Genomic DNA, 16,426 nt, shown 5'->3' on the forward strand with positions numbered 1-16,426 from the left:
TTGGTCACACTGAATTCAGTTTTATTCAGAGTTGACGAACGACATAAACTACAACAACAGAAGTAGGATCTTTGAAAGAACCTGTCGTCAGGACGATGAGACACAGACCTGAGCTACTGACAGACAGACCAGACGGCACTAATCAACAGCTCTTATGATGCATCAGAATCTCATTGCTTTATTTGATAACCTCTACAGTTTCTACTACTCGTACAGAGCTAAGAATGTCACGACATGATACGCTAGATCTAGTCACTATATGAAGACAAGAGCTCTTCCTGATGGCGATCTTCTGTCCTGTGCTCCTCTTACTGTCTGCTGTCTTCCAGCACACGTCAACACACTCTAGTTATTGTTGAGGACCCACCATGATGCTGGAGAAACACAAGGGTTTTATATTATTTTAAAAATCATTGGGTTATAAAGCAAACAAAATCTTTATCATTACTAAATAATAAGTCAGTTATAGTTAAAATATCATGCAGGATGTCACGTTTTTATCCATTGCAAATCACTATATATTATATTATATTATATTATATTATATTATATTATATTATATTATATTATATTATATTATATTATATTATATTATATTATATTATATTATATTATATTATATTATATTATATTATATTATATTATATTATATTATATTATATTATATTATATTATATTATATTATATTGGGGGTTTATACTATAGTTCACCTGGCACCAGCATAGTCGTCATGATCTCTGGCGTCTCGAGGAAATCCACATTTCCCCTCTGGAAGGTTTTGCTGTAGTTGGTCTGCAGGTGACTAGAAATACAACACAAATAAACTTTTTCAGGCAGTGACATTAAAATAACCATATTTCTACTATTAACAAAGCAGTGACGTACTTCTTCCACACGTTGCTTTGCTCCCAGAACTCATAGAGAATGAAGCGGGATTCGTTAGAGAGTCGCTGAACTGCAACACTGCCAAAAAAAAAACAGAGCCACTAGAGGATTACTGTGTGTTGGTCAGAGTGGTTTCGAAAATATTTCCTAAACACAACTCAACCACAAGATGTGCACTTTCGCTAGCACTTTATTTTGATGGTCCATTTGAGTGTTAGTAGACTGTCTGCTTAATATCTGTTGATACTTCTCCTTCAACAGACATTTAACTGACTATAAGAAACTTTGCAAGTATATGTCAATTTACACTAACCCTAACAAACATACATTTCTATGTGTGTGAATGTGATACAAAATATAATAATTGTGTATTTGTGTTTTAATAATTTGATAATTTGTGTAAACTGAATCAGTTAGCTCATTTGATTCTTAACAACAAACTGTTTCTCTATTGATCAACATTTATTAACGCCTTATTGAAATCCAAATCCATGCTTGTTAACATTAGTTATTACACCGCAAGTTAACAAACTAACAATGAACAACTGTATTTTTATTGACTAACATGAACAAATACTGTCATAAATGTATTGTTCATTGTTTGTTCATGTTAGTAAATGCATTAACTAATACAAACTTATTGTAAAGTGTTACCATTAAGGTTGTTAATTAAGATTATTACCTTACAATTAAACCAAAATATCCCATTTCTATAATCTGCCACTGAATAATAAAAAAAGGATTTGTGAGGAATTCTGAGATAAAAAGTTGCAGTTCCCAGGTTTAAAGTCAGAATTGCAAGTTTGTATTATGCAATTCTCAGAATAAAAAGTCATAATAACCTTTATTTTTAATTTAGTGGCAGGAACAGGCTTCCATGCATTTCTATGCCACCTCTGCAGTGCAAAAAAATAGGTGTGAATGACCTGAGAGTGAGTAAATTATGACAGAATTATATATTTTTATCAAACTATTTCCCTAATCAAAAATAATAATAATAATTAAGTCATCAGATATTTAGTTTAGACACTGCTTTTGTTTTTGAACAATATGACACTTCAATCTTGAAGTGAATAAATTGTTGAATAATCTAAAACAAAACTCCCTCAGCTAATTATCCAGTAGTAAAAATCCAGTAGTATATTGAACCAGACAAAGGGTTCACCTTTATTGGCCAGTGTTGAAGAGAAATCTACTGCTATCTAATGTGATCACTGACATTTTTGGTATGTCTCTGCTAAAAGTCAAGGCTGGACTGAGGGCTTGTAAACACACGGCCACATGATCACAGCTTGACGCAATTCATTCACGCACCACTGTCAAGTTTGCAGACGTTACACGAGCTCTGCCGCGTGAGCAGGACTTTTTTTCTTGTTTATACTTTAAAGTTTAGTTGGAGTTTCATGATAATAATTATAGGTATCATGTTTTCAGCGTGCAGAAAAAAAACGTTTTTCCACAAGCCCAGCAAAATAATGTGCCTAGAATAGATTTTAACACCCTTATATTCTACTATCTAAGGGCAGCTTTTTATACTTGTGTGTGTGTGTGTGTGTGTGTGTGTGTGTGTGTGCGCGCGCGCATGTTCATGTAAACTTAATCACTTCAATCTGCTACCTTTTAAACTAAACATTTTCTATTGTGTGAGAAATTCTGTATTGTGAAAAATAAATAGAATTGCAAGAAAATATATAGAAATGGAAAGTAGAGAAAGATTTGAAAAGAAACCTCTAAATTGCAATTGCTGGAAATAAAGTATTTGTCCCAGAAATGTGCACTCTAAAAATGCTGTGTCATTCAAGCTTGGTAAACTCTGGCCTGCATGTGAAATCGCAACACATGATTGCGTGAGACTAATCGAAGATCAAAACATGACTTCTCTGTACAGAATTTTAAGTCATGGACCAGTCACTTGCTATTTTAATGTCTCTTCATCTTGTTTAATCCCGCCCCTTTTCGCAGTGCCGTACAACAGAATTTCACACGCACAAACTCTAGTGTGACCACAGCATAATATGGACTAACCCAACTGGTGGGTTAATTTTGTTATATTTAATTAATAGGACCAAATTTAAGCCAATGTTGGAGTTACTCCATCATTTCCCCTTATTTGGGTTTATTTAACCCAGCATTTCTTAGAATGCGTTTATATTGGGTAATTTTCTGTTTTTTTTTCTCCTCAGAATTATTCATATCACACAATTCAATTTTTTTCCTAGAGTTTATATTTTGCAGGTTTAAGTTTACATCTCACAATTCTGACTTTATTTTCTTCAAAATTCCTCATCAAAATTTTGCATCATACAGTGCATCTGAAAAGTCTTCATAGCGCTTCACTTTTTCCACATTTTTTTATGTTGCAGCCTTATTCCAGAATAGATTAAATTAATATATTTCCTCAAAATTCTACACACAATACCCCATAATGACAATGTGAAAAAAGGATCTTTTTTTTAAATTGCTGCAAATTTATTAACAATTAAAAACTCTCATGTACATAAGTATTCACAACCTTTGCTCAATACTTTGTTGATGGACCTTTGGCAGCAATTACAGCCTCAAGTCTTTTTGAAGTCCACAAGCTTGGCAGACCTGTCTTTGGATATTTTTGCCCATTCCTCTTTGCATTACCTCTCAAGCTCTATTAGGTTGGATAGAAAGACGGTGTACAGCCATTTTCCAGAGATGTTTAATAGGATTTAGGTCTGGGCTCTGGCTGGGCCACTCAAGGACATTCACAGAGTTGTTGTGAAGGAACCTTATTGATATTTTGGCGGTGTGCTTTGGGTCATTGTCCCGCTGGAAGATGAACCATCACCCCAGTCTGAGGTCAAGAGCACTCTGAAGCAGGTTTTCATTCAGGATGTCTCTGTACATTGCTGCATTCATTTTTCCATCTATCCTGACTAGTCTTCCAGTTCCTGCTGCTGAAAAACATCCCCTCAGCATGATGCTGCCACCACCATGCTTCACTGTAGGGATGGTATTAGCTTGGTGATGACCGGTCCCTGGTTTTCTCCAAACGTAACACCTGGCATTCACTCCAAAGAGTTCAATTTTAGTTTTATCAGAGAATTTTGTTTCTTATGGTCTGAGAGTCCTTCAGATGCCTTTTGGAAAATTCCAGGCAGGCCACTCTACCATACAGGCCTGATTGGTGGATTGCTGCACAGATAGTTGTCCTTCTGTAAGGTTCTCCTCTCTCCACAGAAGAACGCTGGAGCTCAGACAGAGTGACCATTGGGATATTGATCACCTACAGACTACAGACAATTCCTTTGTCTTCATGCTTGGTTTGTGCTTTGACATGCACTGTCAACCCTGGGACCTTATATAGCCAGTTGTATGCCTTTTCAAATAATGTCCAATCAACTGAATATACCACAGGTGAACTCCAACTAAGCTGCTAAAACATCTCAAGAATGATCAGTGGAAAGAGAATGTACCTGAGCTCAATTTAGAGCTTCATGGCAAAGGCTGTGAATACATATGTGAATACTTATATCTAATACTTTTTTTTTTTTCAGGTTTTTTATTTTTAATAAATTTGCAACAATTTCAAAAAATCTTTTTTTTCACATTGTCGTTATGGGGTATTGTGTGTAGAATTTTGAGGAAATAAATGAATTTAATCCATTTTGAAATAAGGCTGTAACATAAAAAATGTGGACAAAGTGAAGCGCTATGAATACTTTCCGGATGCACTGTATTCCCTATCTCATCTTGAATTTGTGCTCTCTAGCTTAATGTTATATTGTGACCCTGCCATAAACATCATAACATCCAAGTCAACCACAACATCTTAGTCAACATATTCAAACACGTGGCTGTGAAACGGACATGAGGGAGATTATCCAAATGTAAAAAACAGGCCTCAACTGACTCAGAAGAGCAATGTTGTAGTGAACTCACTGGAGGCAGCCGGTCTGAGCGCTGGAGCACTCGATGTACTGCCGCAGAGCCAGACGAAACTCTTCCACGTCCTCCTCCAGGACCGACAGCTGCCTCTGAACTATTAGGATGTGCTGAGGACAGAGAAGAGAAGAGAAGACCGTAAAAATGCCGGGTTCCACACAATTCCTTCATGCTGTCCCGACCCAAATCGATTAAGTTAACATAATCATTTTTTCAAATTTAAGTGTTTCTCCAGTGTCACAGATCCTTCAGGAATTATTTTAACATGCTGAGTATGCTCAATAGACATACATTTTTATTATCAGTGTTTTTATTACCAAAACTGTTTGAAAAACTTTTTTTATTAAACTTTTTTTCTATTATTGATTACTATGTGTTCAGCCACAGATCTGGTTCAGTAATAAGTTTAGTTACTCGCACAAATTGACAGTTTAACCTCCAAAATATCGCATAATTCACTATAATGAGAATATTACAGCTTTTGCAATTCAAGTCAAACAAGAAGCTTATAAAAAAGTGACAGTGACTATGTTTACAAGGACATTAACAATCAAATTATTTGCCATAATCTGATTACGACAATAATATGATTAAGGTGTTTACATGAGTGCTTTTTGAATCTTCCTTTCATGATCCCATTTTACATGTTATAGCACGATTATCAGCATTGCGTCACCACGCTATCAACATTTCCTCCAGAGTTTCATGTAATTTCAAGTCTTTCATTTTTAATTTGTCAATTTTAACTGCAGTTTAGCACTTTCACTTTCATTCCGGAACATTTCCTGCATGCCTCCCGAGACAAACAAGATATTGGGTGCGAGTGTGAACTGCTGGAAGAGTGTTGTCGTATTGAAATTTGATACAGCATGCCGAATGGGAGAAAAAAAAATTCTCTGCCTTTCATGATGCAGGTGTTTGTAGTCCTTCATTGACTCGGTATGTGCAGAGAATAGTGTCAAACAGCCGTGTATGTATAGACTATCCTGTTGCAAAATTCAACGACAATCCTACACGACGGTAATAGTTTGATTAAGGTGTTTACAGGTCTGTACCTCACTTCAATAATGCGACCAAAATCGACATGTCTTAATTCAATTTCTGTTTAGTTTGATTATGACTTTAGTCAGATTAAATTAATCAAAAATGGCTGTTTACATGGTAGACTGTTAATCAGAGTATTGTCTTAATCATATTAAAATCAGATTATTGGTGTGTATGTAAACGTACTCATTTTCCAGCATTCACAGCAGCTTTTTAAACGTTTTTCTGCGGCTCAATGTTATAACCAATCATTCTCATTTCTGGTGAGTTTATCAATGCAGTAGCCAATCAGAGTCGTTTAGATTAGTCACCGCTGTAAATGATGAAGTTTTGTTGTGCACTTGCATTTATTGAATGAATTCTGCGCTAAAAACAAAAATTCATTTGGCAGCTTCAACTGGTAGCTTCAAGCTTTTAACAGGAATAATATTCTATTTTCTATTATTCATTTACGTTGATAAACTGTGCTTAATTAACTTCTGTTTATACAGAATATGACGAGATTCAGGAATACTTTTAGTTAGGTTAGGTAAGGATAGTTAGGTTGATGAGGTGAATATAAAAAAGAACGAAAGCCTAAAACTTCAAGTCATGTTTTTATGACTCAGATCAGAATAAAAGAAGAAACCCTTCAGGTCTTAAGTGTCAGGTAAAATCATGAATACATGCGTCATAATAGCTTCTTTTTAAAAATACTAATGTTGACAGGTAAATGAGAGCTGAAGGCAGTGCAAGATCTCACCCTGTGGGAAATGTTGACCTCTTTACTGACCCTGTGCTACTGCCATCTCACATCTCTCACTACAATATACCAATACACACAAATAGACAAAACTGCATTTTGATTTAATATGATGAGCCATTTAAACTTTTAACTAAAAATATTTGACGAATTTCATCACAGGAGTACTTATTGGGCACTTATTTATTATATTATTCAATAGAAAGTAGTACACATACTTGTGCATACTCTTAACATACTAGTATCTAGATCAGGGGTGTTCAAACTCGGTCCTGGAGGGCCAGTGTCCTACAAAGTTTAGTTCCAACCCCAATCAGACACACATGGGCTAGCTAATCAAGCCCTTACTAGGCTTTCTAGAAACATCCATGTAGCTGTGTTGAGGCAAGTTGGAGCTAAAACCTGCAGTATCTGGATGCAGCCTTTATGATGCAAGCTGAGATTGCATCACTCAATGATGCAATGTCAGACACAATGCACTCAATTGAAGCAAGTGACGTCACTGTGAGGGGTAGGGTTAGGGGTGGGGTTAGGTGAGCCCATTGAAAAGCATTGGATGCAGCTCAGATTGCACTGCACAGAGTCTGCAGCCAGACCCCTCTCCCTCCGCGACCAAGTTTTGGGCAACCCTGATCTAGATATTTCAGGAGTGATTTGTAATTACTCTACGCTTTCAAGTGAAAAATGGCCATTGATTCTATGGTGATCTGTCATGCATATTTTTTTTTGTTTCTCAACCTTGTTCCTGGAGGACCACCAACACTGCAGGTTTTGTCTCCTTTGTCTGTCACACCCATTACAGCTCTTTCAGTCTATTCTAATGAGCTGATGATCAGAATCAGGTGGCCCTGATTCAGAATAAGAATTCATGGCCCTTTAAGACAATTGCATCTATTAAATAAAAACTAATACACATTCATTATTTGCCGGTAGATAATAGTACATGGTTATTAGATACCAGTACTTTTAAAATTGTTATAAGTAAGGCTTTTATATTACTAGAAAGCATTTAAAGGTACTTTAACTGCCACTGTTATGAACTACAAATCCCATCATGCACTTCACTCACACACCTGGTCCAGATCCCCCTTAATTGCAAAAACCATCGTTAGCCAACTAAGGTTGCAAGTTGTGTCATTACAAACATACACTAAAAAAATTATTCAAAGATGATTCCATGGATTTACTCAATTTTTTTACGTTAAGTGGTTGTAAACAATTTGTTTGGGCTGAATTTAAACAAACAAATTAAGTTGAACAATGCTCAGTTTAATTTGTTTGTTTAAATTTAACACAAATAAATTGTTTGAAACAGTTTTGCATGCAACACTTTTTTCAGTGTAGTTAATTGGTTTGGCATTTTCCAAATCTGTCATTCCAACGAACATTCGCAAACTGCATCGCAAACTTGTACGCTTGCAACTACACCTCTAGAGCTGTAGTAAGAAACATAGTTCCTGGCTGTGTTCTATTCCCAGTTATCCCCCTATGCCCTATTCTTTAGCACATTCTAACATTTAAACTTAGAATGATAAAAAAAAACATCCGTCGTCTCTTAAGGGGAATTTGCTTTCAAAGTATTTTTACAGTTCAGTTTTATTAATCTTCATATTGCTCTCCCTTCATAGTGCACTTTGAAAACATTTATGGCACTTTGAACACAGCCGTGGCTCATGACGAAAGCTATAGGTGACCAATTATTTAAAAGCGGAGTTTACGTTACGTCTTCAAAGCTAAACTATGTAGCATAAATTAATGCTTTTAATTTCTAGTAGGATATTTATTAAGAAATGTATTTGTATATGACACGGGCCTGTTGGTTAGAACACTTCTGCAGAGATTTGCATGTCAAATTGTAAAAGTAAACTTAAAAAAAATAAATAAAAAAAGAAATAAACAATATTCTACTTAATAATAAGAATTATCATTATTATCATCATCATCATTATTATTATCATTATTATTATTATCATCATCATTATTATTATTATCATCAATAATTTTATTATTATTATCATCGTAATCATTATTATTATAATCATCATTATTATCATCATCATCATCATAATCATTATTATTATCATCATAATCATCATCATTATTATTGTTATTATCATTATCATCATCATCATCATAATCATTATTATTATCATCATAATCATCATCATTATTATTGTTATTATCATTATCATCATCATCATCATCATCATCATTATTATTATTATTATTATCATCAATAATTTTATTTTTATTATCCATAATCCTTATCATCATCATCACCATTATTATTATTATTATCATCATCATCATCATTATTATCATTATCATCATTATTATTATCATTATTATTATTATCATCATCATCATTATTATTATTATTATTATCATCAATAATTTTATTATTATTATCATCATAATCATTATTATTATTATCATAATCAACATCATCATCATCATTATTATTGTTATTAATAATAATGATGATGATGATAATAATATCATCATAATCATTATTATTATTATTATCATTATGATCATCATCATCATCATCATTATTATTATCATTAATAATTTTATTTTTATTATCCATAATCCTTATCATCATCATCATCATCATTATCACCATTATTATTATTATCATCATCATCATTATTATCATTATTATTATCATCATCATCATTATTATTATTATCATCATCAATAATTTTATTGTTATTTTCATCATTATCATCATCATCATCATCACTATTATTATTATCATCATCATTATTATCATTATTATCATCATTATCATTATTATTATTATTATTATTATTATTATTATTATTATTATTATTATCATCATCATTATTATTATCATCATCATTATTATTATTATCATCATTATTATTATCATCATTATCATCATCATCATTATTATTATTATCATTATAATTATTATCAAGTAGAATTTTTTTTTTTTTTTTCTTAATAAATAGCCTACTGTAAATTAGGCCTACAACTATTAACGATTTATATTATTTAAATATGAGATTAGAATATGTGTTAGCTTAATGATTTTATATTGAATGTTCTCAATAATCTTTGTAAAAGAAACATATATAGGTCCTATATGTGTCGTTTACATATATGTCAGTTAATATGAAAAACGAGTGCATGCTTTTACCAAAACTAATATTGGATTTTTTTTAATGCGTGTATGTGTAAAACAACATAATTTGCACAAGAAATATGGGGGTTTTCTTTAAAGAAGTTGTTACTCCACCCTATTTAAAGCGTCATTATGGACGTTTTACGTTATAACTAACATGGTTCAAATGATAGATCTGCAACAAGGCAACTACGGTTTTGGGAAAGGCTGATCACTACATTGTTTTTTAACCATACGATGCATCGCACTATGATATTTCAGCCGCGAGTTAGGTCGTTGTTTAGGAAACGCACCCCAGATGGACTATAAACACAACACACACACACACACATCATGGCTGAGTCTTGTTTATCTGTATTGTGAGCATTAGGATGCGTCTTGCCTTGCCGTGTTTGACCCTTGCTTTGTTTTTTTGTTTACGTTGTTTGCCTCCTGAACTGACCATTGGCCTGTGTATGACTAAACTCTGGATTTCTCGTACACATTTGTTCCCGTTCCGACCATTGACTGTAAAACGATTCTCTTAAATGAACCTGCATTTGGATCCTCAACTTTGTCATCCAGCATCCTGACAGTGATAAATAGTACTAATGATCGTGATAAATATCAACTTGTTTTCTAATGAATAAGCACTAGTACATATTTAATACCTAAGTTTCTGTGAAAACAGTTTGCCATAGTTTCTAAGTATTTGTGTGCAATTTTGTGTCCTATTACACAACTCCCATGTTTACCTGCTGAAAAAAAAAATGTAATGTCTAGTACAAAGAGTGTCCTTTACAAGTACCCTCAAATAAAGGAGATCTTTGAACACAATCCATCATATTTACATAAAAAAAACAACTGAAGTGAGACCTGAATGATAAACGAACCCGATGAAATGATTGAGATCCATTAGCCATGCTGAAATTGTTATTCCACGCATACAGTGAATGTCACGGTCTGTTTGGATAAAAGACAAATGACAAACTGATGAGACACCATTTAACTTGAGCCATGAAATAGAGCTTCATAGACCATGCGGAGATAAACGACTCCTCATTAAGATGTACGAGAGAATGTGAATGTAATAAACTTGAAATATTGCTCAATATAAATCCAAAAAACAAAATCCAGGAACGATCGCTGGTTTGTTTCTGCAGAGAATGTTTTTGCATGGGAGTGTTATTTGAAAAAGGAACTGCTCATTTGTGTGCCATTTTCTGCTTCAGCATGTGGTATTGTGTCTGTATCGGCACTCATGCATTACTGTGTTTACAGCCAGTCTCTGCAGGGGTCTCTATTCACAAGCACAAAATCACAGACACGCAAACCGCCTATTTAAAGTCCATCGACAACATCTTGTGCGCCTGAGAGAAAAGCTTTCTGAAAGTGCTGTGCAGAAATGATGGCGTGCCAAAGGAAAGGGGAAGAGTGATAGACGGAGGGAAAAAAAGGAAATGAAAAAGAATAACTTGGAAGTTTTTTTTTTTTTTTTGATTCCCCCAGTTTCCTAGACGACAGGCGACTGTGGTTTCTGAGAATACGGTGATCGACAGGGAGAACATAAATGACTTACTGATTTGGTGGAGCTTTCTAACACCTCTTCTTCCACCGGCTCCAAACGCAGCTCCTGAGAAAGAAACACGGTCTCAGTTTCATCTCATGACAATCGTTAGGATGACATTTTACACTGAATTAAAATATGTGACCTTGGACCACAAAAACAGTAATATACATTATCTGAATAAATAAGCTTTACATTGCTGATGTATGGTTTGTTGGGACTGGACAATATTTGGTTATAAATAACATACATAACTATTTGAATATCTGGAATATGAGAGTTTAAAAATCTAAATAACAAGAAAATACCTATGAAGGTGTCCAAATTAATTTATTAGCAATGTATATTATTAATTAAAAACCTAAGTTTTGATATATTTATGGCAGGAAATGTGCTGAATGGCTTCACGGAACATGATCTTTACTTAATATTCTAATGATTTTTTTGGAATAAAATAAAAATGTATAATTTTTAACAATATAATTGTTTTGTCTATATCTACACAAACATGCCCATGCAATTTTGTTTTTAGGGTCAATGGTCATATGTTAGAAATGTTTTGATAGTTTTAAAGAATAAAAAGCTGTAATGTTTATTTGTATTTATTATTATCATCATCATCATCATCATTATTATTGTTGTTGTTGATTTTATTTTGCACGACAACCAACTACAGTTTTCTCTAAAAGGTCATTACTAAAATGCAAAAACAGATAAATGAAATCATCAAAAGCAATGCAGCATAATCATTTTCCTAATAATTAACATTTCATTTTAATGTACATGTAATAATTTTAGTTATTTTAACGTAAATGCACACTATTAGCAACCATTATGAGACCATTAACTTGTTGTTTTATGTTTTATGGCCTTCAACCTGCAACCCATCACTGTGAAAAACCTATACCACGTCTTTGGTCTTGTGGGGGAAACAGGAGCACCCAGAGCAAACCCATGCAAACACGAAGAGAACATGCAAACTCCACACAGATTTGAGCCGAGGCTCGAATAAGAGACCTTGCTGTGAGGCGATCGTGCTACCCACTGCGCCACCATTACACCCATTTTCTCATTATTATATTAATAAAAATGTGTTATCAAAGAAACAAACATCTAATTGTTATAAGTGTGATGCATCTAAACATTTTGTGTTTTTAATTTTTTTATTATTCTGCAAAAGGATTGACAGTGAATGTTCAGTTTTTTCATGCAAAGTGATGAATTCAGTCTCACAAAGACAGATTCGTATATCTATAATCTCAAATATGCTATTACCAGTGGTGTAAAGAGTACTGAAAAATCATACTTGAGTAAAAGTACCATTACTAGCCTCACAGCAAGTAGAGTAAAAGTGTCTGTTGTAAATATTACTCAAAGTGTGAGTTAAAAGTAGACCTTTCAAAAATACTCAAGAGTAGTGAGTATTACGCTGTAAAAAGCTGATGCATTTACTTGTAATTTTGTGTAAACGTAACATTCTGTAGTGCAGTTAGTTATTGCCCAGCAGGCACACAACATCATAACCTAAATCTAACCTAATATTGACGGCTTGTGACGTCAGGTGACCAAAATTCAATATCTAGCCAGCATCTAAGGACAAGGTTATTTTGATGTCTAATAACGACGTCAAACGACGTTGACATTTGGTTGATTTTAGGTTGTGTTGTAAAGTTACCAAAAACCAATGTTGAGCCAACATCTTAAACCAATGTCATATGTCATTATTCATCAGGTATGGCAACCAAAATCCAACATCTGATAGACGTCATAGTGGTAATGTCCTCACAACGTCAAGCTGTAACATAATTAGATGTTGATATTTGGTTGATTATAGGTTGGATGTTGGACATAGACGTCGGCCTGACATTGTGTTCGGATGTCAACCCGATTTTCATTTCCAAACAAAATTCAACGTCTCCATGATGTTGGGCTACAACGTCAATCTGACATCATGATGACGTTGTGTGCCTGCTGGGTGTTTAAGGCCATTTCAGTCATCATGCAGTAAACATCCGTCATCTTCTCATCTGTTACATGCATCTAAACAGTCTCTAGGTCATTGCGTGTAAAGATTTTGGACATCTTCTTGGACACTTTTAATGCTTCCAAACAGTTTGCTGCGAAATCGCCAAATTACAAATCGCCCATGTCTTGAGGTAGTTCATTATGATGCGATTTACCTTCTATGTGTGATTTGATTGGACAGGAATCACAGGACTGATTTTATTATTCTCCATAGACAAGAAAAAATGAAGTAGTGACTGTAGGTTGAGTAAAAATACCAACACTGCACTAAAAATGTACTCAAGGGAAAGTAAAAGTACACCTTTTTAAAACTACTTAGTAAATTAAAATTCCTGAGAAAAACTACTCAATTACAGTTCATTGAGTATTAGTAATTTGTTACTTTACATCACTGGCTATTAATATACAATCAAACTCTCATAACAGTGTAATTTGAATGACTACATCTGTTGACATGATGCCATTGAATTGCACAGCTTGTGTAAACATTATCATACTGTGGTGATCAGATGTTTTTCAACTGCTGTCATTCTGTGTTTATTTAGTCAGTGAGAGGAAAGAGTGCAGCACATGCAGTATCAACATCTAAACGTCACTCTCAGCACTGTGGATGGTGTCTGAATGTTCATATTCAGTTTACTGATGCAAAGGTATTTCCTACTACTTTTTACTCCTAAAGAATGTAAATAACTCTATTTTATATTATGTGTGTATTATGCATGTACAGTGCTCAGCATAAATGAGTGCACCCCATTTTGAAAATGAATATTTTTATCAATTTCTCAGTGAGCAAAGGTAATATATTTTGGTTCATTAGCTCCAGATATGGCTAAATAAATACTGACTAAACTAATGTATATGCACAAATATAATATTGTAAAGCATCCTATAGAAAATATTAGTTTAAATAAGAGATTTGTGGGGGGATGTACTCGTATATGCTGAGCACTGTATTTATATTATGTATATTTATATTCGCAGTGCAGGCTGCCGTTCACTGCATGGCCAATGTTCAGTAATAAGGGTTGTTTGCAAAAAGCAAGGATTTCAGATTTTTTTTAAATCGCCAGGACATCATCTTGACAGTTTTGGTGAGATTTTTTCTCACATGAGTTTGATGGTATGAAAGAAGAGTGATGACAGACAGAACAAAGTCATTAATAAGACAGAAATCATGTGTGTAGCCTGTTGCCTTTTTTTCAAGACGGTCGATCAGCTTTTGCAGCCTGTTGACCTGTGTTATCCACTGGTTGTCCTCTTCATACAGACCTGCAGCAAGAAATACAGTTCTCTCACCTTTTTTTCACTGCTATATTGCAAAAAGCAACAGAATATTGACCAAATTTTCTGAGGAATTGCGGAAGCACCCTGTTGAATCAAAGCCAGGGATAATTAAGGCAGTTCTTAAAGGCATATTTTCACCTAAAAATAAAACAAAATTCTGTCATCATTTACTCAGATTTTACTTGTTTCAAACCTTTATGAGTTCCTTTCTTCTGTTGAAAACAACAAAAGATATTTAAAAAAAAATGTGACCATTGACTTCCATAGGATGTGCCCAGGGCTACATTTTTGAGAACCAAGAAGTATGGACCCTGGGGTACGTGTGCTCAGTGTACATTTTTGACAATCTCAAATACGTTACTGGGGCATGTTTTCTCATACGTGTCATTTTTCATAAATCCACCAGAGGTTGCTCTGTACATTTTTGCCAATCTCAACATCCTTCTCGCACATGTCCATGAGAGTAGCCAGTCGGCTTGTCCTGCATAATATATCAGCTTAATATCGACCGACCCACCCGTGTTTTGACCCACCGATAGTGTTTTGAAAAACAAATTAGAAGAGAAAGTCACCGCGACTACTTGCTTTTACCATGGTATTACACAGCTTTTTTGGAGTTTTGTTTTACATGGTTTCTGGAAAAGTCTATCTCTGGACTCTGCTCCACCGCCCAAGTCTAGTGCCGCTTCCACCGAGCAAACCAGTCACACCTGAAAAGTTCTCCATACGAAAGTAACACCCCAGCGACTCACAGTAGACTCACATTTTCAAGGCAGCTGGTGAACTTGAGTTTGTAAGTTTAACCAAGTGAAACGTTTTACAGTATTAATTTTACATGCAAAGTGCAGCCATTATGTACCCTAGGGCAGGGTTCCCAAACTTTTCAGCCCGTGACCCCTAAAATAAAGTGCTAGTGACTCGTGACCCCCAAATTCCTTAGAGATGGTTATAAATATATCAATGTTGTGCACACAACAATAGGCCTTCATTAACACCAGAATATTGACAACACAAAAAATTGCAACAGTCTAACAGCCGTATCATTTTTAAAGTCATTTATAAATTAGTTTAATTTAATACTAACCTCAACTAAGTAAACTGCTGGTCACAATGTTTTCAGCACAAGTCTTGTCTAATCAGAGATCACCCTCAATGTTCAGTTGTGGCCTGGATTTATTTTTAGTGTATTTGATTACCTGATGCCATTGCTGTGTTGTTAATCTAACATGAACACACCAGTCTTATGAAAAAAAAATAATAATAATTTAAAGGCTGATGGCTTTTCATTTGCATGTTGTTGTTTTTTACAATTAAAAACTACTATTTTCATCTTCTGTGGGTTATGGTTAAAATATGGTTATTCTAATAGTTTAATTAAATGAATTTGACTTTTGGAAATCACCAAGTGACCCCCTGTCAATATCCCATGACCCCCACTTTGGGAACCACTGCCCTAGGGCATATATTTCTTGGTTTTCAAAAATGCAGCCCTGGGCACATATTTCCCAGGTAAATCCAGGTGAACTTCGCCTCTCAAGTCTGACACCATTCGGAGTGAGCTACTGAGCAAACCAATTATGCTGGTAAAGCAGTCCATAATGAGGCAAGCATTACACACAAAATGCAGCCATATGTACCCATGAGCACTTGTGTTGTAATGGTGTATATATATTCATCCGGAACTGTCACAGTATGGAAGTGACTGTTCGGTTCATGCGCTCACACAACGAATACAAACAGTCCTGTCACTGGAGTTAGGCAGAAAAGACCACAGCAATGCAACAACTTAGCAGCCATTAACAATGCAGAAAATGCCAATGGTCACATGTTTGTT

The 16,426-nt window shown here is 34.5% G+C and overlaps 1 protein-coding gene across 1 annotated transcript in view; it reads right to left on the reverse strand.

Moving 5' to 3' along the window:
- The window catches only part of necab1 (N-terminal EF-hand calcium binding protein 1), a 63,020-nt gene continuing 46,594 nt past the window's right edge, over positions 1-16,426 (reverse strand). Inside the window, exons 8-13 of the mRNA XM_056479952.1 lie at positions 14,501-14,577; positions 11,296-11,349; positions 4,798-4,910; positions 886-963; positions 711-802; positions 1-374 (exon numbers count right to left, since the gene is read on the reverse strand). Of these exons, the coding sequence (XP_056335927.1) occupies positions 346-374; positions 711-802; positions 886-963; positions 4,798-4,910; positions 11,296-11,349; positions 14,501-14,577 (443 nt within the window). The 3' untranslated portion in view covers positions 1-345. The remainder of the gene's footprint in view (positions 375-710; positions 803-885; positions 964-4,797; positions 4,911-11,295; positions 11,350-14,500; positions 14,578-16,426) is intronic.

Source organism: Danio aesculapii, chromosome 19 (assembly GCF_903798145.1).
Source record: "Danio aesculapii chromosome 19, fDanAes4.1, whole genome shotgun sequence".
Taxonomy (NCBI): Eukaryota; Metazoa; Chordata; class Actinopteri; order Cypriniformes; family Danionidae; genus Danio; species Danio aesculapii.